Source organism: Ceratotherium simum, chromosome 4, assembly GCF_057802395.1.
Source record: "Ceratotherium simum simum isolate JZ-2026a chromosome 4, ASM5780239v1, whole genome shotgun sequence".
In the NCBI taxonomy this organism is placed as follows: domain Eukaryota; kingdom Metazoa; phylum Chordata; class Mammalia; order Perissodactyla; family Rhinocerotidae; genus Ceratotherium; species Ceratotherium simum.
The window spans coordinates 89,272,464-89,299,429 of NC_141903.1; the positions used below are offsets into that span (position 1 = coordinate 89,272,464).

At 44.4% G+C, this 26,966-nt stretch overlaps 1 protein-coding gene across 1 annotated transcript in view; it reads right to left on the bottom strand.

Annotated features, from left to right (window-relative positions):
- The window catches only part of SV2C (synaptic vesicle glycoprotein 2C), a 196,089-nt gene that overhangs the window by 23,190 nt on the left and 145,933 nt on the right, over nt 1-26,966 (bottom strand). Inside the window, exons 5-11 of the mRNA XM_014797705.2 lie at nt 12,729-12,862; nt 12,152-12,241; nt 8,957-9,067; nt 8,417-8,505; nt 5,074-5,232; nt 2,099-2,232; nt 443-646 (exon numbers count right to left, since the gene is read on the bottom strand). Of these exons, the coding sequence (XP_014653191.2) occupies nt 443-646; nt 2,099-2,232; nt 5,074-5,232; nt 8,417-8,505; nt 8,957-9,067; nt 12,152-12,241; nt 12,729-12,862 (921 nt within the window). The remainder of the gene's footprint in view (nt 1-442; nt 647-2,098; nt 2,233-5,073; nt 5,233-8,416; nt 8,506-8,956; nt 9,068-12,151; nt 12,242-12,728; nt 12,863-26,966) is intronic.

Here is a 26,966-nt window from a genome sequence, read left to right on the forward strand (position 1 = left end):
TTCCCGCCATCTCAGCAGAGCCAGAAGCCTCGGGTCTTTGACATCTCGAAGCAAAACTGAATCCCCAGGGGAAGTTGGAGCCTGGGCTCCGTAAAGCTCAGGTATAGGCGTGTTCACCTGCATGAAGGTTTGCCTCTCTGCCTGCCTTCTGAACGCAGCCAGTGTGAAATGCACATCATCAGTTACTCAGCTACTTAAGTGGAAAAATATACATCAGTCGCGCACAATTACTTTTTCAGTCTGCTAACTCAGGGAAGCTGCTCAAATGAAATGTAACTAGACATAATTTTCACTAAAATTTAGTGCTAATGAAAGGTCTTAAGGGATTTCTCCTCATCTCTGTGGGATGCAAAACCCTACGGGGGCAGGGAGTACAGTGGGAAACAGGCTCCTTCTAGATTGCAGGGGCGGCTCTTTATTTTACATGAAACCAGGCACATACCTAGCATCGTTAAGCGCCCGATTCTGTCCATCAGGAGAGCAGACACGATGTTCCCTGGCAACACCGCCAGTGTCCCCAGGAAGTTGACAAAATAAATCCAGTAGGCACTATAGTCATCATCAAAGGTAATCTGGCATCCTGTCTTGTTGCGAAAAAATGAGCAGTTGTGAAATTTGCTGTCAATGAATTTATATGGCTCAAAATCTGTGGACACAAAGAAGGACAATTCGTCAGGCTCTCCACAGCTGTGCACCAAGAATTCAGAATTCAGAGAAGAATCATGGTATCGTAGGCTCCTTGAGGGCATCAGGGCCTGGCCACAGGACAGGGTCTGGCCCAGGACCTCACGTTACAAAGTAGCTGAATGAAGGAACACCTTTGTTGAATAAAGAATACATTCAAGAGCCCAGTTATCTTCTGATTTCTTAGGGTTGGCCACTGCTCATTGTATTACTTGCTTACTCCTTTACGATGTTACTTGGTTCTAATTATCATGTTACCTAAGGACCATCAGGATAGTACTAATAGCTTCCATACTACAATTACAAAAAGAATTGGTTTCCAAATGTGCATGAGTCAGCCTTATTATTGCCAATCTACGGGACTCTGAGGCACAGAGAAGGAACAGGACTTTCCTGGGGTCCTGGAGGCTGAAATTATAAGTAAAGGCCTAGGTGCAGGAGCCCCCGGGGAACAAGAGCCAGTCTCCCTGGAAGACCACCAGCACTCACTGCTGGTGTTTCTCTTGAACTTGGATCTACCCAAGAAGGGGTGCAGATGATGGTGGGTTCTGCTAAAAGGCAGTGAGAATCAAACCGTATTGTCCTTGCTGACCAAGATCTGCCTAAAGAGCTGGCCTTCTGGGGGCGAGTGAGTGAGAAGCCAGTGATGGCACCAGCACACCTGACTCCTTTCTCATGTGGAGCTGGGCCCAGCTGGCTCCGGTCTGAGCACCAAAGCCGGAGCGGCAACAGCGTAGGCCGCTGCTCCTGCCAGTGTCGGGCTGTGATCCCGGACCCACAGGACAGGTGGACCAACGTGTGCAGGTGGGAAAGCACGGGCTTTGCAATCAGACAAACCTGCTTCAAATGTCCGCTGTTTCTAGTTCTACGATTGCGGCCAAATTACGTCTTTTTCTAAGCCTCAGCTATGGTGAAAACTCAGTGAGGTGGTGAAGGTCTGCTGACCTAGAGTCGGAACCAGCATACAGTGGGTGCTCTACCAATGTTTGTTTCTCCTCCTTTTTTTCCCTGGGGACTTTTCCAGACTCCATTAAATGGACTGGACTGAAAAACTGTCTCCGATTAGCACGACCACGTGTCGTTCATCTCGGCTGACTGTGGTTCAGGCTTGCTCACTTAAGCAAACACCAGATTGTGAAACCAGGATTATCAAAACAAACAAACTACAGGTTAATTCTTTGCTTTAAAAATTATTCACCAAAGGATTTTTTTTTTCAACTTTGAACTTCAGCAAGTCCCATTTGCACTAAATCTGACAAAGATAAATAATACAATCTTAACTTGGATCCAAGCTGATCGAGGAATCCATTCATTTACACTTTAATCTCCACTTCCCCCAGAAGCCCGGGGGTCACGGTTCTGCCAGGAACTGGGCCCTTCGAAGAGGCCCCAGGCAGGGCTATGTAGCACCTACCTGTGTGGTCAAAGACAGTATCAATAAACGTGCAGTTCTTGAAGTAGGTGTTCACTGAAGTCACATCCTCAAAGGTGCAGGACTTAAAAACCGAATCTTTGAAAGTTACGGATTTGAACTTGACTCCTATGAATCTGCCCAACACACAAAAATTCATATCAATGACTGTGTCCATCAGGGTTCAAAGCTAAGTCAAACAGGTTTAGAGACGTGATGCCCCACTATGGACACTCTTATTTTTAAAGGACATTGGCTCCTAGCCTTTCTAAGCTCTTAGCTTTTCTCTTTTCCCTCATGCAGCCTGTCTTTTGGCTGTCTCATTGCTCACCAATATTATTTTCCACTGGAAGAAGAGATGGCATTCAAGAGAACTTCATTCAGCTTTTTGCAATGTCGGTAAGAGGTTTTGTGGGGTATGCAATTGAAGGTAGAGAGTTTGGAGATTACCCTGGCTATTGATTCTTTATTTTTCAATCCTATCCTCTTGTTCCTTCACATATACCTTTATTTGAAAATTCCCTACTTGGCGTTAATGGCTCTAACTTGAGGATGTGCTCCCATGCTCACTTTTCATGAAAGTCTGTTTCCTGAGCTGAAAACCCAAGGCTTCTTCATTCTCATGTAGGGACTTCCGGTTAGCCTGAAGACAGGAAGTGAGAATCCTGCTTCATTTACATGAGGAATGATCGACTTAGCGGTCAAGAAACCCACAGGTCACGCTCATTTCCAAGATTTGCCTTCTCACAGCCAACAGGCATGCCTTGAACCACACAGAATGATGAGAGTTCTGCTTATTTTTGGAAACGTGTAGAATGTTGAAACCTGCTCGATACATTTTTGGGTGCTGCAAGGGGTAATTCTAGGTGGTGAAAATGATAACAGTCATAATAATCCTAATATCTTAAAGTAGTCTATGATACAGATCCGTCTGTGTTGATTGAGACTCCCAGGAGACACGGATAAATATTCATCGATGTATCTCGGTAATTTATTAAGAAACTATCAATGTATATTCAGCCAGTCACTGAGAGGAAAATGCTTGTTCAGCTGAGGAAGAAGTTCTTATACCAAATACCACTCTAATTAGGGGCAGAAAGGAACTGATCCTCTCAGGCAAGCGAGCTGGCTGACTCAAAAGCAATTCACTATTGAGAACTTTCAAAACTGTTCTCGCCTTAACGCCTGACTGCATGTGTCAGGTCCAAGTGCACTGTGGCCTAACAGACCAACCATCTTAAAAACTCATCTTATTTTAACCCCTACTCCAGGGGCCAGAGTAAAACCACCTATAAATTTACCACCAAAGGAGGGTACATAATGGCACATTTTAAGAAGATTATCAATTTTCTGAAAGGGAACTGAATTCAGAAAGGGGAAACAATTTTATTTTTATTGAATGGATAATACAAACACAGAATACATATGGTATAAAACCCAAAACGTGGAAAAAGGAAAAAGTAAGTCTTTTCCTGCCATCCTCAAGTCACCCAGTTCTTTTGCCCAGAGATAACACTGCTGTCAGTTTCTCATGTGCTCCTTCCAGAGCATTCTAGATCTAGGGTGCTGGAGACAGTTCTACACCTTGCTTTGTCTCCTGATAGCCCACCTCTGAGGTTATTCCACATCAGTACATAAAGAGTTGCCATTTTATGATGTGGAATAGGAAAGCTATTTTTAAAAAATGAGTTAGCTAGCGGTATTTCAAATTTCCCTGAAAGATTAAAAAAAAAAAATTTTATCACCTTCTAAAAGAAATGTATATGTTTTACAAGGATTTTAATCCTATTAAAATTATTAATCATTATATTGCTAATGCAAAAAATTTCTTAGTGATGACTAAATATCCAACTTAGAACTGTAACCAATATTACTAAAAATATGACTTGTCAGAGACACATATATTAGAAATTTCTAATGGAGTAACGAGACTTTTTTAAATAAATGAGGTAAATTTTCACCCTGGAATCACAGAGCACTTGACTCGTCAGTTTCTTCGGAAAAGCAAATGCAGATTCGAGTCAGTATTTTCTGTGGGAGAGGGAAGGTGACCCTGTGTGGCTTGGACAAGGATTGGCGCCCCACTGAACTGCCAATTCAACCAATTATCTCCTGGTTAGTAACTCTGCTTTTCATTTCACAGACCATAAGCATCCCACAGAATTCTTTTTCATCTTTCCAAACTGGTTCTTGCCCTGGGAAACTTTGTTCAATTATTTTAGATTTTTACTTTTATCACTTCTGAAATTGGGACAATTTCCTAAGAATGATGTAAGCCATCAGGAACTGATAACGAGCAATGGACAGAAACAGCCACCTTGTCTGTCTCTTTCCCTCTCTGAAAGGATGAACCAGAATCACCTTCGAGAGCCAGTTCTCTCCTCGTCAAGAGGCATTCCAGATTCCACACTCAAAGATGTCCTTTGCTAACTTATTCCATATTTTCAACTTAACTTTGAGGACTCATTCCTGTTCTCTAATTGAAACGCTTCCCTATACAATTTAACGCCAATTCTTGATCCAGCACCATGGAGAAGGAAGGAATTCTGAGAAGTGGTCCCTTTTTCAGGGGCAGAAGACAGGCATTAAGCCACACCTCAGTTTTCTTCTCTGAATTAAATAACGTTGTAACCCATCCTATTTTTGCACACTCTTCACTCTTCTGTAATTTCCTTTCCTCGATTTCCAGGGTCTCTCTAAATTTTCTTTTCACACCAGTCAGTTCCACTACTTCATACACGTGACTGGCTCCCTGTAACATGACGAGTCATCAGACAGCGAAGTTTCAGACGTGAAGGGAAGTAACTGGCACGTGTATACCCTTTCTTTAAAGCCCATTTGGAAGTATGCAAATTCAGTCTGAAAATGACTGTACAAACTGAAAAAAAAACTACGCATGGTTCAGCGAAGGGAAGGCTAATAAGAAATACATTTTTGAAAACAGGTAGCAAATTTAAGTTATTTCAAAGTTTCTGGACCTGCCATTGTCGTATTCCATTCCGGTATGAATCTGATTTTGCATCGTAAAGTTAATACTAAAATTTGCATATTTCTCTCTCGGCACATCTTTCATTGGCAATGAAACTGACTGCAGATGTTTAATGACATCAGGGAACCAAACAGACAATCCATAGTACCTGCAAAGACAAAGAAACGTGAGTTTGTAAAGACACCAGCACAGCGGCAGCGATGCGCACCTGCCTGCCATTTTCAGGGAGGTCGTGGTTCTGCAGAAACACTTCTGAGCATGACTGGCTCCCTGTAACATGATGAGTCATCAGACAGTAATCTACACTGCGCCCTCCTCCTACAATTAAGTCTGCAATAATCAAGCTAGAGAGATGGCCTGGGGTTACCTGGACAACCAGGTATGTAATTCCTGAACGCTTCCTTTAGGAAGAGACATCCCTAAGAATCCCATCCTATGCCAACACATGGCCTCTGCACTATCACCCCAGGCTGCACTAAGGAACCCCATCTCCTGGCCAGGTGGTACCAACTCCAGGGATCCAAAAACTGTGAGGGCCCTGAAGAATGCCCCCTTTACTAATGGAGACTCTTTCTGGATTTCTACACTACTCTGATACTGCTAGCCTGCGGGTAGAGCCTCATTTCTCAAAGTGGTTCAAAGCTGGGAAAAGGCTCTCCGGTTACTATCTGAAAATCTAGGTGATTTCTACTTTCTGCCTTTTGGCCTCTAATGGGTTATTGTCACAGGTGTGTGACTGGTGTGCTCCTGTGATCTTCAGGACTGCAGCCACTACCCACAGCTGGCTCCTGAGTGGCTGAAACGTGGCTAGTCTGAATGAGATGTGCTGTAAGTATAAATACCAAATTTGAAGACTTATGAAAAAAAGAATGTAAAATGAAGTCAATAAAAATTAATGATTTTATATTGATTATATGTTGAAATGACAATATTTTGGACTCGATGAGTTAAATAAAATATATTATTAAAATTAACTTCACCTGTTTCCTTTTACTTTTGTGTGTGTGTGTGTGTGTGTGTGTGTGTGTGTGTGTGTGTAGCTGTCAGAAAATTTAAAATGACACATGTGGCTTATATTTCTATTGCCAGTGCTGCTGTAAACTGGTGGTTCCCAAAGCAGGGTTCCTGGAGCAGCAGCGTCAGCATCCCCTTGGAACTTGTGAGAAATGCAGACCCTCAGGTCCCACCCAGACCCACTGAATCAGAACCTCTGGGGGTGGGGTCCTCCAAGTGATTCTCCTGATACACACTCAAGTTTATCCCCAGTCACACTGGGTTACACAGGGAAAGCAGCGGTTATAAGCATAAACTTTTGCAGGTGGACACGCCAGGTGTGAACCCTGGCCTGGCTGCCTACCAGCCAGGGGGATCTTGGGACAGTTCTCCAAGCTTCAGTTACTGCATGTCTAACATCACAATGATGATCATATCCACTCCTGGGTGGTTGCTTGGATTAAATGGGCTGCAAACTACCCAGCACACAGTGAGCGCTCAAATCTCTGCCTCAGGATTCCACAGATCCCAACTCCTTCTCTTCACAGATCACGAATTAATTTCTGCGGGGCGTGAGTGGTGGCCACCAAGCAAGAAATGACTCCAGAGTGCAACGTCCATCGCATTGCTCTCTAGTGACACACGTAGGACAAAATCCTTAAAAACGGCAACAACGAGGGAAGCATGCCACCCTGGAACATCCATCATCAGTGACGTGGGGAGTGTCAGCTAATTTCTCATTTGTCCAGCAAACATTTACTGAATATCCACTGAATGCTGGGCACTGTTTGAGGTTTCAGGGATATCATAAGGAAATCTTAAAGCTTAAAATGTGGTCAATAATAGCAAACAAACTAGATCATTATTATCCTGTAATTCCACATCTTAGAGGAGCACTTTCTCTCGCTTATCTTGGGACCTGGCCCAGTGTTCAGCACATAGTAGGCACTTACACATGTTAATTTTCAGCCCTCTCTTCCTTCATAGATTAATGGTTTTTCTAGAACTTGAGTGGGAGTTACTTTACATATTCTAAATCAACCTCTCAATTTAGAAATAAGAAACTAAAACTGACTAGTGTCCCCGAGTCACACAGCAAAATAGGCTGTTAGGTCTCCTGACCCCACTCTCCGGTCTCTCCCTTTGTTATCCCTCCCACACTGAGAAAGCTCAGTCATTTCTGACCACCCACCTGCTTTAACTTAGGGATGGTAAGAGACAGAACTTGCAGCATAAATGTTGGGCTGTACCAGGCACTAAGAGCCTAGTGACCTGAAAGTGTCAGGTATTAGCTAATAGCAAATTAGGCAAAAATAGAGCTGTACGCACAAATTCAGAAATGACTATGTCAATTATTAGCAAATAAAATTCTGAAATGTTCTCCCTACCTCCTCTTTTCTTAGAGCACATACATGGTGGTTCTCTTCACTTGACAACTATTTATTGAGCACTTATTATGTGTGGGGGACATACACCAGTGAACAAAACAGTTTACAGTCCCTATTCTCACAGAGCTTCCAGAGGGGGAGACTGAGCTCCATTCTTTCCAGAATAAAAAAGCTTTTAGCGTATTAGAAGATGGAAGGTGCTAAGGAGAATAATAAACCTGAAAAGGGGATGGTGAGTGCTGCGGGGCTGTGATTTTTAAAAAAGGTGCTTTGAGGGGCTGGCCCGGTGGCATAGCGGTTAAGTGCGCGCTCTGCTTCAGTGGCCAGGGGTTCGCAGGTTCTGATCCCGGGTGTGCACCGATGCACCGCCTGTCAAGCCGTGCTGTGGCGGCGTCCCATATAAAGTAGAGGAAGATGGGCACGGATGGTAGCCCGGGGCCAGTCTTTCTCAGCAAAAAGAGGAAGATTGGCATCAGAAGTTAGCTTAGGGCCGATCTTCCTCCCCCCCAAAAAAAAGGTGCTTTGGGGAAGTGTCACTGAGAAGGTGACATCTGAGGGAAGACTCCAAGGAGGCGAGGCAATGAACCAGGCGGTGTCTGGGGCAACACAAAGGCTTGAGATGGAATGATTCTTGCACATTCAAGGACCAGCACAGAGGCCAGTGTGGCGGGGCTGAGCAAACGGTGGGGAGGTGGGAGTCATTGGGACAAGTCACCCAGGGTCTTGTTGGACTTTCCAAATACTACTGGTTTCACCCAAGCTTTATGACAAGATAAATAAAATGACTGGCTTACAAAAACCACAACTGTCAGTAAATCTAAGCTGAAAAAAATTCTTTCCTAGAAGGTTAACAGCATCCAACAGAATAAGAAAAGAAAGCAGCATGATTGGTGGGAGTTACAGTGTAGAAATTTAAAGATTTCACTCACCAAGAATTTAAATATCACTTACCCAAAGGACAGGGTGAACCAAACAATTGCAAGCTTTATTGTGTTTTCCCTGACTGGGTAGTTGAAACATCTCCTAAAAGTCAACCAAATCTGTGAAATATTAGAGAGTTAGTTTTCGTCTGCTGTTATCTAGTCAACCTCACTTCCCAACCCCCTCCAACAAATTATAGAAAAGTTGAGTTTTCTTTGGGCTGGATTCATTTGAACTTAAAATGTAAAAGCTAAAGGCTATAGGAAACCAAATACTGGAATTGTCATTTATTGGCGTCCTGGAGGCCAATGGACAAAGCAACTCAAGACTTCCGTGCACCTGTCATTGCCAAGCCTCCCTGCCTAACACCTTCCCTTCCCAAAGATGGAATGTTTTGGCTACCCCGCTGATCCCAAGGAGATCCTATTACCTGGTCCTATGCCAGGAGTCAGGTGTCCTGGGCAGAAGGGGGAAGAACCCCATTCGTGGGAATGGTTGAGTCAACCCTGCTTCCGACTAACCTCAAATGCAATAAGTTGGCCCAAAAGCCAGGGCGGGCTTGCTACTTACTCCGTACAGTTCTGTGCGGATCCGAACAAAACACCTCCTGTACCATGTTCCTGTGTCACTCTCAATTTCGATCAGCTCATCTATTTGTTTTGGGGTTTTGATTCTATTTACCTGTAAAGAGCATGAGAGGGCAAAGTGCTGAGTTCTCTTCTTGCAGTTGCTGAGTTGAGGCTTACAATTTGTTCCTAAAGGAGCAGAAGCTGACTCCAACAAAAAGGAAGCAGGTGTTTGATAATCACGCTGTACACATATGAGACCACTGGTGTAAATATACAGACCCAAACGGCACCTAAAAGCACTGAATAAAGAATGAATGGGAGGGGTAGCAGCGAGAAAGGGCAGAAGAGCAAGTAGTAATGGAATAACATGAAGCTAAAAATGCCTCTCTCTGAATCGTCACTACGAAGGCACACATTAGCAGATAAGACATCCAGATAAATGAGCTTCTAGATTAAGAATTATTTTACTTGGACTAAAGCGACTGTACACACTTTTCTTTGGAACCTACTTACTTGATGAATTTGGCCCCTAAACAGAGTTCTGAAAGCCTTTCCATCAAACTTTCATTCTTAGAGCATCACTCTGACCCTTTCCTCCTCCTCCCACAGGGCCTGCTCAGCAAACCCCCACAGGGGGCCGTGATGCAAGGCCTAGGGAATGAGCTTGGATTGCAAGCATCAACACTGATTTCTCAGCAATCAAAAGGGGAATAAGTGATGGAGGTTCAGCATGAAAGGCCGTACTACGACTTCAGTTCACCTCCTTTTGCTAAGAAAAGAACCAAGAATCAGGAGAAGCAATGCTTTCAGCACAGAGAATGAAGTCTGAAAAGAGGAAAAAAGGAAGAATGGTTGCACTGTGGACCTGTTCCATCTTACTGTTAGTCAACATTTACCCGCTTTTGATAAATCTGAGAGAGGACACAGAAATGTTCACACGCGTTACCCCTGCCAGGGATCACTTTTGAACACATTTTTCTGGAGATTCTGCCAACAACCCAAGCAGCACTTCTATGTGAGAATCTAGGTGCCAAGGCTGGCTTCTGACAGAGGTGTTTTGGGGACCCTCACTATCTTTCAACTTATACCAAGTAAGCAGTAGCCTCTTCCTATGTTAACAGAGATGCCTGTATTTAACGAAAATAAAGTCTGAGTTAAATATGGGATTCCAAATAGAGTCAGCTCAAAATAATCCATGCAGCATTATTTTGTGACACTTTAGATATTTGTTTTAATCACAGGGGTGTTCTTATCATTCAACATATTACTTCTGGGAGGCTTCCTCTTCTCCACACATCAGTGTCTGTTTGTTCCTTCATTCATTGGCCCCTGTGGGCGGCCAGGCCTGGCACTAGACCCTGGAGATACAAATGTACATCATCATACCCTCCAAGCAATTACCATACAAAATAAAAAGTTGTCTACTGGAAGTCTATGTCAGACAGGACAGAAGTACCGTACAGAGGACCCAAGCTGACCTAGGAGTGAGAGAGAAGGTTTCATGGACTGCAGAATTTGAGCTGGGGCTTATGCAGAAGTATGTCATTTGCCATGTGTGCAAACTACTTGGAGGGCATTCCACACCATGTGCAAACGTCCAGAGGTGTGAGTGAAAATAGCATTTGGGGAAACTACGAAGAGTTTGAGATTCCTGAAGACAAGTCCAAGGGCAGAGGGCAGTGCGTAATGAAGGCTGAACCAAATCCGTGGCAGTGAGGGTGGAAAGTAAGGGACAATGAGGAGTGATATTTAGGATGGAGAATAATAGGACACAGTGATTTCTTGGATACAATGGAGAAAAAAGGAAAGAAAGAAATAGGATGTTTTCAGGGCTCTGGTTTGGGTGGTGCTGGTGGTACTTGCTGATAGAATTTAGGACAAGGAAGAGGCTTGGAGAATGTTAAGGTGATAAGTTCAGATTTAGATATTTAGAATTTGAAGGGCCCACAGAACATAGAAGGATGGCCACGAAGCCCTTCAACACGCACATCTGAAGCTCAGGAGATTTGTCCGTCAGGAGATACAGGTAGAGGAAGTAGCTGAGAACAGCTAAAGAGAGGATGTAGGGTTAAAGAGAAGTTAGCTGAAGATAAGCCCTGGAAAACAATATTTAAGGCAGGGGCAGAGGATGAAGAGCTTAAAAAAAGAGACCTTGGAGGAATGCATGCAAATTCACTATACTGTAGATGAAACAAAGGAAAAAACAGATTTGTCCTATGAGTCATGTAATGACTTTGAAAGTCACATATAAAGGACTTTGAGATTATCCAGTCCTTTTGGAGTGTTCCCACCTAGTCCAGCCTAACCTTTATATGATAACATTAACATGGTTGACCATGAGTGGACTTCATAGCTCAGATCTTCTGGGAGAAAAAGCAGGCAAGCAGGACAATGAGGCCCTACAGAAACACCTTCTCAGAAGTCCTTGGAAAAGTTTACCCTCCTCTGGCGGAGAAGGAAAAGTGACACTGAGTATGTAGCTGATGTCTCGAGATTCCTCCAGCCTTATGATCCTTTCATTTAAAAATATTCGTCTCTATTGTGTACCTACTCAAAAGAAGGGCCTACTCAAAGGCTTCCAGGTCCTCAATGGAGGACATCCATTACCGATCTTCATTTCTCTACTATACTGCATAAAAAATTTTGCTAATTAAGAATCCATGATAATTTGGATAGAAGCAAGAATGAAGTCTATCTTTACATTATGAAAAATAAATAAATAAAAATGAATAAATAAAAATGAATGAATAAATAAGATGTCAAGGAGACTGTTTAATCAGGGACTATTTTACATATTTAAGAACTATAATTGATATTATTTAGAAGACACTGAAGATCTTACTTATGTCCCCCTTTACTGTATGTCCCCTTAAACATTTTTTGTCTAATTGTATGCTGCATATATCAAAAGATTTAAAAACCATTGTTCCTTCCAAAAAATTCCATGCATCCAATTTTCATTAATTCAGACTAGTTTTCCCATTGAGAATACACTCTGTAGCTAGAGGATGGAAGAACATTTCATGCAGAGGGAACAGCACCTGTAACAGCAGGTAGCAGCTTATGTAAAATGGCAAGTATGAGAAACTGAAAGACGAGTGTAGTGGTGCAGAGAGAGAGGAATTTACAATCTGGCCTTTCCAGAAAAAGCTTCCTGACCCCTGGCATAGGGGATTCGCTGAGGAGCAGTACTTACCGTGAAGACCTTCTCAGACTGGCCCCGTGCTCTCATGTTTGTGTCATGAATTAACTTCAGAATCATCCACGCTTCATCATGTTTTCCAACCTAAGAAACGTGAGCAGACAGTGAAGCGCTAGGAGGTGAAACCCTCATACGCCCTGATTTTCTCATAACTATCTTGTATTTTCAGATCAAATTGAGTGTAATTGTGCAAATGCATTTAGGTACGACCCACTGGAACATACTGACTACTTGGATATCTTGAATACATCAGCAGTTCAATGGATGTGTCTATGATGAGAAATAGCACGTCTGGATGGTAAAATTTCATTTATAAAACAATAAGCCATGTTCTCTTCACTGAGCAAAAAGTTACTTGCTTGAGGAGGAACAGTAGTGCTTTCTGGCCACCAAGCAGCTTTTTCACACACTAGTTGCTGAAAACACGTCTCCATGAAACCAAACCCTCCATAGTTCCATAGCAGGAAGGAAAAATGCACCTCCCAAAGATGCAAACATACTTTCCTAGAATTAACAAGGAACTCTTTCCAGTGCACATGGCTTCCTTGAGTGCCTGTATGACAAGTGTTACCTCCAACAAGAAGCGCGGGCTTTCCGGCATGAACGTGAGGGCCACCACCGAGGAGACACAGGGGAGCGCGCAGACGATCACGAACACACGCCAGCTGTGAAACTGGTAGGCTGACCCCATGCTGAAGCTCCATCCTGCAAAGGAGGCCAGGCAGAGTGAGGGAGAGCGCCGCCCAGTCCATGGTCTGGGAAAGCGAGGACTCCACTGTCACTGCCAGCGTCTACACCGCAAGTCTATTAGCCAAATCTTACTACCCACAGAAGAATGAGCTGATCTGGGCATTAGCCACAGTGACTGGCTCAACTTGAAGACCACCAATAGCAGTGCTGAGAAGAAAGGTGCTTGGAACCAAAGGGGTCAGTGCCTAAGTATGGGGGTGCATGTATGTTTCCATACAACCAACTTCCAAAGGCCAAGAAAAACTCATTTGGGATAATAGTTTTTCCAATGGAGCCCTCTGCTCCGTATCTTCTGTTTGCTCCTCCAGATCCCTCTCCTCTCTTCTCCACCCTACTATGGGCCAGGAAATGGACCTCTATGGGCCCTTCAACTGGCTCCCTCGCGCACCGGCTTCCGTTGGGTTTGAATAAAGGAAGTGCTGGCAGGAGAGCAGAGCGGGGAGCAGGGCTCAGGACATTTGTTTTCCTTGCTGCCCTTCTCCCTCCCCCTGGCCAGGTGGAGGTTTGACAGCAGGTGTGCTCATCCCCTGGAAGCTTCTCCTACAGCCACAGCTCCTGGCAGGTTCTCGAACTCCCTCCCTCCTCTCGCCCTCTGAGGCACGGGTGGGCACAGGATGCCCTCTTGCTCCTGGCTCCGAGGTGCTTTATTATTCCTTCCTGGTTTCTCTTAACTTTCCCACATAACTCTTTTAATGGCCCCTTTGGAGGGTGTCATTGGTTTCCTGCCAGCACCCTGAGCAGTACAATTATTTAGAATTGGCAGTTGTGGTATCTCTCCACATGCACACGTTATACAACAGATCAAGAGAATTTTAAATTTCTAAATAGTATTTTTATTATAACATAATAAAAGCAAGCATAATGGAAAACAGAAATCTCTTCAAGAACTAAAAGAAAGCCAATACTTAAATGAATATAAAAGGGTTGAAAGCAAAATTCAAACATGATTCAAAATTAGAAATAATGAGGCATATCAAATCTAATTGAAAACAGAGAGGAGATTTATAGAGGCAAAGATGAATTATGTGAGGCAAAATTTTAATTTTTGGCAATGCTTGGTATTTATAAGGCTTTTTGTAAACAAAAGTCAGGTAGTCTACACCCCATCCCCAGGAGAGCCGTATAATTATTCATTGTTTACACAGGAGCCAAGTGAGATTCTGGAGGTGACATAACTTCCTCAAGACCAGGGAGCTAAAGTTATGTATCAGAATCTTCTGCACCAGGATTTGAAGCAGCATCTTATACCACACACGGCCTCATGTCTATGCACACTCACTCTTAAACACTGAATTTGTTGACAAATGATGTAAACATCAATGACATGCTATATCAATCTTAGATTAATAAACATTTTCTGGGAATTTAATACATGAGGATTATGTGGATTGCTAAATTAACTACACCATAAACTTTAGGAGGGGCTGTCTACTCTCAACATCTTAAGGAGCAGAAATTCACAAGTCTCAAATACCCAAAACATGGAGAAATTCTATGACGGAACAGAGAAAACATACCTTGTTCATTTCACATTTGATCTGAGAGCTTCACATAAAGAACTCCTGTTTTAAAAGCTCTAGATCCTATTATTTTTCACACTGGATGAAAAAGAAAAGCTTTAGATGGCTGAGTTAAGCAAACGCAATGTTTTCAATTTCAGGCCACTGCACAGTACGTGGGGAAAGAGCAAAGACAACAGAGGAGAAGGTGCCTCCACTAAAATAAGTTAGTTCAGAAGGTACAGTTTTATAAACAAAAATAGGAAGAATTATTTAACCAAGGAGAAAGTCACACTAGCGGACCAAGCAGGAAGCTTCTTGTGGTAGACAGAACAATGCTTCCTCCCCGTCCAAAGATGTCCTCGTCCTAACGCCCAGAACCTGTGACTATGTTACCTTACACAGCAAAGGGACTTTGCAGGTGTGATTAAGTTAAGGATCTTGAGACAAGGCGATTATCCCACACTATATGGTGGGCCCAGCATAAGTAAAAGTGTCTTTATAAGGCAAAGAGAGGGGCAGGAGGGTCAGAGTGAGATGAGCCGTGATGAGAGAAGCAGAGGTCAGACTGGAGAGAGATGTGAAGATGCTACAGTGCTGGTTTTGAAGAAGGAGGAAGGGGCCACAAGCCAAGGAGTGTAGGTGGCTTGTAGAAGCTGGAAAAGGCAAAGACATGTATTCTCCCCTCGAGCCTCCAGAAGCCCTGCCAATCCATTTAGACTTCCGACCTCCAGAATTGTAAGATGATAAATTTGTATTGTTTAAAACCAATAAGTTTGTGGTGTTTTGTTACAGCAGCCACAGGAAAGTAACATACTTCTCTTTGTAGTTATAGCTCTGTTGCTAACTTGACTGAGAGAAATTAAATTGGAAAATTTTAGCTCTTCTCTTTGAAACTGCAGGCTCCTTGCTTTTGCTCGGACTTCCCCAGATGCCTCTCCAAGGACTTCAGGCTCCTTCTTGACAGCTGGTCTTAGGAATATTGCCCTTCACTCTTACTGCCCTGGAACATCACATCCATGGGGGAGAGACTGATTGCAAAGTGATTCCGATTTGGCAGTTTCCAGCCTACAGAGGAAACTGCACTACATGTGGAATCTAAACACAGAGGAGAACTAGCTGGTCCACGGCCGAGCTCTCAGCTTGGAACAGAGCTTCTTCAGGTCTAGAGTCTTCTGTCCAGCAGCTGAAGGTCAGCCTATTCGTTGCTGTGCAGGTCCGTCTCTACTTCATCAGCTGTGGCCCCTTACTTGGTGTGTGTGTGTGTCTGTGTGTGTACATGCACGCACACATGCATTGTGGTGGTCTCACTCTATAAGAAGGGTGTGTCGTCCACCCATTTCTCTCTCCATTTATTTGCAACATGCCTTTCCCGCAGCCTCCAAAACTACTTTCTACCCTTTTCCCGTCTCTCTTCAAATCTCTAGCAGCCTACCCCACTCCTTGCACTTGACCTCACCCCATTTCTTCGAGAAAACAAACACAGAGAAAACTACATACATCTCATCTTCTCACTCATGAATCTCCCCACCACCTGCACCTGTCTGCATCTCTCTGCCTTCCCTTTGGTTACTACGGATGTACTATCCATGCTCCTATCTAAGACCAACCTGTCCACGTGGGCTCTGGAGCCCAGCCTTCTCTTTCTCTCAAGGACAGAACTCCTGTAATTATCTATCCCTCCTCTCCAGCCCTCATCGTCGTGTTCTCTCCCCTTACTTCATGGGCCATTCCATCAGCACATTCATCTCCACCATCTAAGTCAAAACTCTCCCTTGACCCCCACGTGCCTCTCCAGCTGTCACAGAAGACCACTCTCAAAATAATGCTCTATAGCAACTGTCTCTACCTGCTCACCCAATATTCTGACCGCAAATAGGCTTCTGTCTCATAATTCCACAGAAACTGTGCTAGTCAAGGTCATCTGTCTGGCCAAATTTAATGGTCACTCTTCTGTCCTCATCTTACTCCAACTCTCTAAATCATGCCATATAGCTGACCATTCCCTTCTCTTTGAAGAACTTTTTTTCTCTGGGCTTCCTCATCACTACATGTGCTAGTTTCTTTCCCATCTCACTGGCTTTCCTTCAGTTTTGTTAGCTGGCTCTTCCTCTGACTGGTGCCCCAAGTTGGTACACCCCAAATATTGGTCATCAGTCCTCTTCTCTGTCTACAGGTTCCTCCTAGGCGGACTCATGGATTTTCATGACTTGAAGTACTGTCTATATTCCATTGTTTCTGAAATACAGACTGTTTTCTTCCCAGAGCTCCGGAAATATATCTCTACCTGCCTGTTTATATCTTCACAGAGATGCCTGATGGGCTTCTCAAAGTTACTGTGTCCGAAACGGAACTTTGGATTTTCTGCCTTGCTACCAAAGAAAACTCTCGTTTCTCCTTCAATCTTCCCTATTTCAGCAAACGATACACTGCCAGCCACCCAGATATTCATGCCCCAAAGCAAGACCTCATCCTTGATTCCTCTTTTTCCCCTCACTACCCTCGATGTCCAATCTCTCAGCAAGTTCCATCTCTAAAATATGTCTCAGAGCCACCCACTTCTCCCTATCGCCACAGCACCACAGAGCTTCCAGCTGGCAACACTCTACCCCGACCTTCAGCAGGAGCCTCTCTCTCCTGCCTCTCCTGGCCCTCCCCAGGTCACCCTCCCCATAGCAGCCAGACTCATCCTCTCAAAATGTCAACAAGAACAATGGACTCTGCTGCTGGAAAGCCTCCCACAGCTCCCAGTACATCTGGAATGAATCCAAGCATCTTCCCACAGCTTCCAGAGCCGACGGAAACTGATCCCTACCTACCAGTTGTATCTTAGCCTGCCTTTCTATGAGTTGTGAGGTGAGAGGGTTTTCAGTATATCTCACCCTCAGTGTGAGTCCCCTCAGGGTCTCTGCATTTGATATTTTCCCTGCCTGGACTGCTCTGCCTGAGTATTTGCATACACGGATGCCTCCTTCACACCTCCCGGGGGCCAGTTGAGGGTCATCTCCTCAGAGAGGCCCACACACTCAGTCCCACTCTCCATCACCATGGCCTGTTGGACTGTCTCAACAGCACTCACCACTGTCGAAAGCTGTTACATTCACCCATCTTTCACTTGTTTACTCTCTGCCCCTCCCCACCACGGGAGCAGGAACTCTGCTGTTGTTACTCGCCTACACCCCCAGTGCAGACGGCAAGTCCTGGTCCACCGGAAGTGTTCTTTAAATCTTTGTTAAATGAATACACACACACACAGTGTGTTAATGTGTGTACAGGAACATGTGCAGTCACAGCAGGCTACTGAGACAGTAGGTACTCAGGTTTTCTTTTGACTTTTTTCTGAATTCACACTAAACAGCAAACAATCTTGGTTTACTTTTTCAAATTAAACTAGTACTTTATATACAGTAAAATTTATTATTACTCTTGTAGTTATACAGTTCTATAATTTGATAAATGCACAGTCATGTAATCACCCTCATAATGAGGATGCAGACAGTTCTATCACTCCAAAACAGTCCTTCCTGCCGCCCCTTTGGAGTGAACCCCTCCTCCATTCCAAACCCCTGGCAACCACTGGTCTGTTCTCTGTCCCTATGGTTTTGCCTTTTCCAGAATGTCATATAAATGAAATCATACTGTACACAGCTTTTTGAATCTGGCTTCCTACACTGAGCATACCACATTCATGCAGATGGTTGCACATAGTAATAGCCTGTTCCTTTTCATTCCATTTCATTCATCATGTGGATATGTCACAGTTTGTTTACCTACTCGCCAGTTAAAGGACAGCTGGATTGTTTTCAGTTTTAGGTGACTACAAATAAAGCTGTTATAAACATTTCAGACAGGTTTTTGTGCGTCCCAAAGTTTTCCCTTTCTCTTGAGTAACTACCTAGGGGTCGGTTAGTTGAGTCGTATGATAAGCATATGTTTAGCTTTACAAGAAACTGCCAAACTGTTTTCCACAGTGGCTGTACCATTTTACACTCCCAGTAGCAGTGTCTGAGCATTCTAGCTGCTTTATATCCTTCTCACCACTTTTCGGTCAGTTTTATTTCTTAAATTTTTGGCCATTCTAATAGGTGTATAGTGGTATCTCATCAAAGTTTTCATTGCATTTCCCTAATGCCTAGTGATATCTTGGTTTACTTCTGTTCATTCATTCATACTTTTACCAAGTGCCTATATGCACCAGTCACAATGCTGTGACGTGGAGGCTGATAAGACTTATCCTGTCCTCCAGGAGTTAGAGTCCAGCGGGAGAGGCAGATTTGTTAACACATGATAAACAGTATGCCCCATGCTAGGACAGGTTATGAAGACAGTGCAGTGGGAGTACAGAAGAGGCCGAGGGATCTATCCCAAGGAGTCTTCTCTTCTCTCAAGAGCCCTAGTCAAATTTCTTTTCTGATTTGGGTCCGTGAACAAAGAGAGCAAATTCCTAAATTTCTAACACCCACATTAGAGATGCAACTCAAATCAGCACTGAAGTAGATGAGACCAGCCAGGACTGCTTGGTCAGGCTCGATCCCCAGCTCTTTCCCACTGCATTACAACCCCTGACCCAGAGAGAGGGAGGAGAGTCCTGGGGTGGTAGGAGGGAGTCCTGGAAAGGGAGTTTGACCCTACTCCCCTTTTAGGATGTGCCCTCCTGGGTGGAGGGGTGGTCAAAGACTGATGGATGATATTCTGTGGCCTGAATGAGGGATAGACGTAGGGAGGGTCTTGAGAAATGACCCTGCAGATGCTTTGTAAAACTAAAATACCATTATCTGGATTAAAAATGAATACAAGAATGAAGGGAGGAAATACGGCCCACCATAACCACTCAGCCATGAGTTCCTGGGACCCTCCCCAGCTCCACTTCAAGATGGCTTAGATTTGAATTAGAGAGTGACACAAAACCTAAGCCACGAGCAACAGGAAGTGGACACATCAACATGGAGTGAAGGACAGGAATGTGAAACAAGCCACATGCAACCGGGAAAGTGGTTGCTGCTTTAGGATGCTCATCTGTGCTTGGTAACACGGGTTCTCTCAAATGAGCCCTGTATGTTGGCACCGCGCCTTTTTTGTCTTAAAAAAAAAAAAGATTCTTGCATAGGCGGTGGTTCTAATTGTCCTTTCGACTTTGTTAAAAATACCCATTAAAATGTCACACTGAGGGATTTATCTACACATAATGTAAATTCCGCGCCAGGAAGGACCTCCACTGGGGTATTACAGAAAGCAGCTCCTGCACGGCGCTCAGCAGCGTGGCGCAAATCAGCGCATTCCACGCCTCGCATAATGATCAAGGCCATTACCAGGCTCACGTTGACGTGCTCTGTGCTGAAGGAGCCAGCTGCCGCCCCAGCTGTCGGACGGTCTGAAATCTTTCAAAGTGCCAAGGTAGCAGCATGTGAGGCACACAGAAGAATGCTGGCCTTCACGTTCTCTTCTGGGCGCTGTCCCAGATGCGCTGCTGGACTAGCACCTACTTTACTGATCAAAACTTGGTTGCCAGTTATGCGATATTGTAATCTAATGCTCTAAAATATTAATATTAATTAATTAACATTAAAAAATCGATATGTGAGATCAGTTTTCAATAGCTAAGAAGCAAATCACCTATTTTTATTTGTTGGTGGTCTTCACTCACAAGGCACGTAGCCAACTAAAATTCTCTTTGGAAAAGCGGCTCAAAATCCATTTTCTCAAGTGGCCAATAAGCTGAGGGAAGGAACAATGATCAGATGAATTTCTGATTTTATTCCTACAGAAATAAAATTGTATTCCCTCAGATTGTCACTGGTTTAAAATACAAATACTGCTTAATCAGCAGGAAACATTAATTCTTGGCTGGAAACTCAGGTTGTCATGCATCTCGTATCATCTGTGACGCCACAAGACTTAACTAGACGCAGCTGGACAGGTCCTGTTGCTGCTATCAGCAGAGAGTTTCACCTCCTTCTCGTGTGTTAAAAAAAGAAAGAAAAAAAGCAGGGATGAGAGGAATAGTTAAATAACTATGGTACAGCCACGCAATAGAATACCATTTAACTACTGGCAAAGAATGAGGTAGATCTTTCTGAACTAATATGGAAATGGTCCAAGTTACATTGCTCAGTGAAAAAAAGTTCTTTTCAAAATAGTGTAAACAATAGTGATTCCATTTTTATATACACATAAAACATATCATTATACCTAGAAAACAAAGGGGACGAAAATACGCTAAACTATCTTAAATGGTTACTCAGGTAGGGAGTGGGAGCCAACAGGGACTTCCACTTTTGGCATTATTTCTTTAATTTTTGAGTTTTATATCGTCTTGTACTGTTTTTACTCAAAAGGGGAAAAAAACTTTTCTAAGAGTTACAAGCTGTTGATTTTTCTGAAGTCGAAGGTCTGATGGAAGAAGAGAGAGAATAAGGAAACTGGAATGATAATGGGACACTATTCAGCAACCATACAATTTTCAGAACTGAACTAATGTTAATTCTGATTGGGAGGAATCTAAACACTGACGCTACAGCGCTCATTTATGGACAGCAACGAGAAAGTGCCAGAGACTACTCCGGGTCTCTGGGTGGGAAAGAAAACGATATTCACAGACCTCTAGTCTTTAAACCTCCACCTTTAGTCATAATCTGATTTTGGATTCTTGGGGCCGAGGCTGGTTGCATCCTGAGCTGCAATCGTGTAAGCCCATTGCCAACAGCGATACACAAAGCAATCACAATAAAAAATTGGCAGGATCTGCCTGCAGCACATAATCATGCCTTCAAGAAGTGAGAGCCAACTCAACTGGAATTATACATCCCTGGGAGGGGGTCCAAGGGTTAAATTCCAAGGAACTGCAGTGGTCCTCCGTCTCTAAGAGCAGGCCCAAGCAACAAGCTGGCCTTTCCTGCTGGTTTGTCTATTTCTGTTTCCAAGCTCTGGTCCTACCATTTGGAATGCACAGAGCGAGCGGCCAACAGCAGAAGGAAGTCACATGATGCCTCTGGTTCCTGAGTCTGACTGTTGACCCTAAATATGCTTTCGAAGAAGCAAATTTCCCGGCAGCTTTTCAAACTTAGAAATTCATGGGCTTATTTTTCAGGATTATTTTCTCTGGAATATCTTCTGTGAGTGCTCCAAATATGAAAAGAGTGAATGAGAGGACCTTTCCAGAAAGAGTACCTGGTGCTAGCATGTAAGACTCATCCAAGCATGGCGCATCCCAAGCTCCGCGGAGAGAAATCCTGAGTCTGAGGGTTTGCAAAAAGCTGGCAGCATAAAATGTGCCTGCGTGCATGTGTGTGTGTGTGTCTGTTTTGAACAAAGGTCCTTTGGGATTTTCTTTTGTAGACAGACAACAATATATTATTAATATTGATAATGTAGGTCAATTAAAATTTTATCAAATATTTTTATACAAATATATACTACAATAGCCTATAGGATAGTCACATTTTGACCACATACAAATGGAGCTTATATCATAAATGCATGTAAAGGCAGCTCATTACTCTATAAATACACACTGTATATATTCATATTTACTATAGCATATATATAGGCACACATTAACTTTCTCTATTTCACTCACATAAATATTTATTTAAAATGAACTGTATAAAGTTTTGCAGATTTATATTAACATATAAACTCTTATATAAGCTGATGTCCATGGACGAACAACAATAAATCAATTATGTTCATTTCGTGAAAAGGTATAGTCTCAAGAAACTGAAAAGCAAACAAAACCAAATACTGGGAATTCTTACATTAGGTAGAAAGTTGGACTAACAGACTCTAAACCCCATTCCAGGGCTCAAGTTCTCTCTAATTCTAAGATCTTGTGTCTGGACCAGATGAGGCCACAAGAAACTCTCTCGAGTATAGATCCACAGTAAGAAATGGAACACTTTCAACATGAAACAAAACAAACTTGTAAACCGCAGGTAGTTCTGACACAAGTGCCCAAAGGTTGGTAGAGGACTTGTAGCAATAAAATACCTATTCTGTACATTAGCAACTCAGTCCATCTGCTTTCAGAGTAGCTGTCCTTAAAGTACCTTTTTTCTCAACAGGGCTCCATACAAGTTCATGGTCTCTATTCTAGTCCAGATCAAGATTTCTTTTTGTTCTTTGCCCACGGCCTCAGCAAGTCTTGCTCATGATCAACAAAAGCTCTGTGTCCACTCCCAGAAGATTTTGAATGATACAGCACACAAGAGCTAAAGGAAGCCATTCTTAGGTGAAGGATCTTCCCCCTGGTGGGGGGATGAGGGGGCTGCAATACTCCCAGCGTGGTGACAACAGAGGTCAGCCGGGCGCTCTTGGTGCTGATGCCAAAGGTCACACTCGCACGGCTCGGCTAACTGCTGACTTCTCTACCTGCTCCTATTTTTCTAGCCCCATTTCTTGCCTTGTAGCCTCTGATCCAGAACAAATCACTTAACACTTGACAAGCGAAACAGCTGCTTAGCTCATGATTCAGGACCAAAATGACCCTCAGAGTTTTGTCATCTATGTCAAAGAAATTCCTTCTAACGGGCTGGGAACACATGCCACCACAATGACCTGGGAGCTCCGGTTCCCGGGTCTGAGCCTCAAGGAAGGGGACTTCACACCCTCCTTCCTAGTACAGCAATGGAAATACGACTCTGCAGAGGTCGGCTCTGCTAGCCCACAGCCAGATGCTGCTCACTTGTATCCACTGCAACCCCGCCGAGAGAACAGCCTTCAGATCATCCCAAGTTCCTGAGGTTTACTGTCGTCAGATGCTTCTGGAAGGCCCCAGCCCAGTGGAGACACTAACCTTCCTCACAGCCTTCCAGAAATGTGGGAGTCAGCCTCTACTCTCCTCCTCCCCAATGTCCAGTTGATCACTGAGAAATGCAACTCTATTTTCTGTATTTCTCCCAAACCTGTTCCTTTCTCTCCATCTCTGCTTTCATCGAGGCCCTTACCATCCCTCACCTGGCTCACCCTAATAGGGGTGATCTGCAGCAGGCATGGGTCTGGATGGAATCCTGAAGTACGCATGTCACAGTCAGTGCCCAGAGCCCGAAGCCCTGGATCCCTCCGCCGTCCAGCAACGGAAGGGGCAGTGCCTGGCCCAGCAGAGGCTCAGGGACCGGGCTCCAGAGCTCTGTCTTTCCTCTCTTCGGACTAGCCAACGCCCTGTTGTTAAATAATTTTAATACTACCTCTCCTTAACAGAGCTCCTGGCTTCCAATCTGCCTAGCCCGATCTATCCTCGACGTACCCTCAAGAGATCTTTATTTCTTTCTTTTTTGCTGAGGAAGATTGGCCCTGAGCTAACATCTGTGCCAATCTTCATCTATTTTGTATGTGGGATGCCACCACAGCATGGCTTGATGAGCAGTGTGTAGCTCCGTGCCCAGGAACCAAACCCAAGAACCCCAAGCTGCCAAAGTGGAGCGAGCGAACTCAACCACCATGCCACCAGGCCAGCCCCCAAGAGATCTTTCTATAATAAAAACTGGATCACATCACTCATCAGCTTGAAACCTTTCAGTGGTTCTCCATGGCCCTTCAGGATTGAGTCCAGATTCTTCAGTGTGGCCACAAGGCCCACCTAGACCTGGCTCCTGCCCATCTCTCCACCTCATTCCTCACAAGTCCCTCCTTCTACCCTTTGCTACCTGCTGTGCAACATCTTTGCATCTTTACCACTCTCCACCTTTGTCAATTTGGAGAACTCCAAAACTCAATCTTCTATTAACCTAGTAGAAAGGAACATCATCTGTGAATTCTTCCAGACACATTGAAAGGTCTTCACTTCCCCCACTGAGTTATCTTGGTACCCTACGCATTCCCACAGCTCTCAACACGGGGCCTGACAGAGAAAGGCCACTTGAGATCCTCAGGACTTGTTCATCTTATAACTGAAAGTTTGTACCCTTTGACCAACATCTCCCCATTTTTCCAGCTTCTAATGTTAAATCTCACCGAGGGCCAGATAGGAAAGGGACTTTGCCCCAGAGCATTGAATGCATTTTCTCGTGGTGGACAAACTTAATACTTGGGTTTCCTTTTAGAAAAACAAAACTCTCAAGAGTTAATAAGCTGACGTGTAACTCAAAGGGGCCCTTCTTACACTACACCTTTAAAGCACGTTTCATTCGGATTGTCTGAAGATAAAATGTAGGGGCCCAAGTCAGTCCACTTGTTGGCAGAGACCCCATTCCCTCTTGCTCATCCCGGATTTACGACCCTGCAGGAGACACACAATGGCCAGCCCACCCCCTTCCCCTTTGTTTCAAAACGTCAGGCGTCTACCCAGAGTTAAATTTCCCCTTTCCTCTCAGAAAGGCTGGCTGCTGGGGTCATCAATCTCGGCCTAGAAAGAAGTTCCTAGCTGCTACTGACTGAGGGAGTGATTGGTCTGGTGCACCTGGGGAAGGGCCACGGCGCCAGGAAAATCAACCAGAGCGACTGAGTCTGGGGCAAATGCAGCGGTTTGTCATTCACTATCACCTTCTCTGGCTGCCACTTGGGGGAAATGATCTAATAACTCAGGAAGCCCAGTGACAAGGCACGAGAGCACGAGCAGATTGATGCTCCAGCAGAGGCGGCTACAGAACCAGCTCCAACTGCAGCGCTGGTTCCCAGCACTTACGGATTCACACGGGGGCTCCTCTTCTCCTCCCGCTCTGATTACAGTTCTGGTAGAGGATGGGAAGCTTTGAGTACCGACTGCTGCCTCCAGGAGGGACACTGGTAGAGTGGGTTCAAGGCCTGCAGCAGATTCCCGGAGTATTTACAGCACACCTACCGTGCACCAGGCACCTCACACATATCAGCTTGTTTAATGCACCAACAATCCTGTTGCCTACTCTCCACCCCCTGGTAGAGGGGCCAGATAAAACACAGGCCACCAACCAGCTAAATCTGATCTAAAAAAAAATTTTAGTATAAGTATGTCCCATGCAGTATTTGGGACATACTTATACTAAAAAATTATTTATTGTTTATCTGAAATTTACATTTAACTAGGCACCCTGTATTTTTATTTGCTAGATCTGATAACCACACCCCAGGGGACATGTGGCAATGTCTGAGACATTTTTGATTGTCATGAGCTTGAGGGAGGAGGGTGACTGCTGGCATCGAGTGGGCAGAGCCCAGGGATGCTGCTAAATGTCTTACGATGCACAGCACAGCTCCTCCACCCCCAAAGAATTATGCAGCCCCAAATGTCAACAGCGCCAGCATGAGAGATTCTGCTGTACACTCGTCACTGGGCCTGTCTGTGTCACCAGGACTCCAAGTTAACAGAGCTAATGAGGATACAGAGGTTTGGAAACAGACTCTCAGAAGACTGGAGATTTTGTTCCTGCATGAATGCATTTTGTTTTTATGTTAGTTTTTGTTATTAAGTTATAAGCTCTTTTGATTTTTTTTTTTGCTATAAAATTGATCTATAGGGGGTTGCCATTTTTCTCCTTTATACTTTTAAATGCACCCTAAAGAATAAGTAAAGGTGGCACATAATAACACCAACAGAGAAATGCTTGTCCCCCGGGGTTTTGAAAGAGTGTAGCATTCTCCATCAAATGCTTTCTGATGACACCCACAGCTTATAAATGGTTATTACCACAAAAAAGGGGAATAACCATATGTCTCCTAAAGCGTTTGTATTCTTGTTTCATAAAGGGGAGGTCTGCTCTTAAAATTCCCTGCTAATCCTCAGGAATGGGGAACCAGCATCCTTAGTAAAAGTACCTGGTTGCACCCACGTGTCCCTGCAGGGTGACTCCAATAAAGCCGTGCGCTCACCAGGAGGGGCCCACACTGGCTTCCCCAGGACCTGCACATAGAAGTCTGGGAAGCATGCATTCTCTTCCATCCCTCCCAGCTCCTGCCTCCTGGAGTCCACCTCTCCGTGCCCATTTGTCACCGTGCCCCGTGACATCAACATCACCAAAGTGCACTACCTTCTCTCGGCGCTCAGACCCACCATCCACGACAATTCCCCTCGTCCTCCCTCCTGCAGATCTCTTCTCCGACCCCCTGCGAGTTAACCATCCAGCCTCCTGGAGGATGGCTCAGTGAAACCACACCAATAACGAAATGCTCTGCAGTCGCAACATTTCCTCCCCCTCCCACCTCCTCCAGAATTTGCCCATTAGCCATTCCCTTTCTGTTTACCTGCTGAAACAGCTGCCTAGAGTACAAGGCCCTTTGCAACCTGGCCCCACACTCATCTCCAACCTCGTGCTCCCCATGCCAGCTCAAGGGTGCAATGGAATCACAAGGGGATTGTGTTGAAAAGGCACATTCCCAGCCCCTGTTACTAGAAACATCCCTTTAGGAGGGTTGAGGTGGTGCCCAGGAATCTGCATCTCAGACAAGCACCCCAGGTGGTTCTCATGCACCCCAGGTGGTACTGTACGTCTACACAGTAAGAAACACAGCTTCCAGCCTTAATGGATTACTCTCTCTGCTTGCACCGCCCTTGCCATGACACCCTTTGTGCCTTAGCTGAGGCCCTTTTCTCCTCATCCCTGTTATCTGCTTGGAAAATTCCTATTAACACTTCAGGGCCCACATCAACTGTC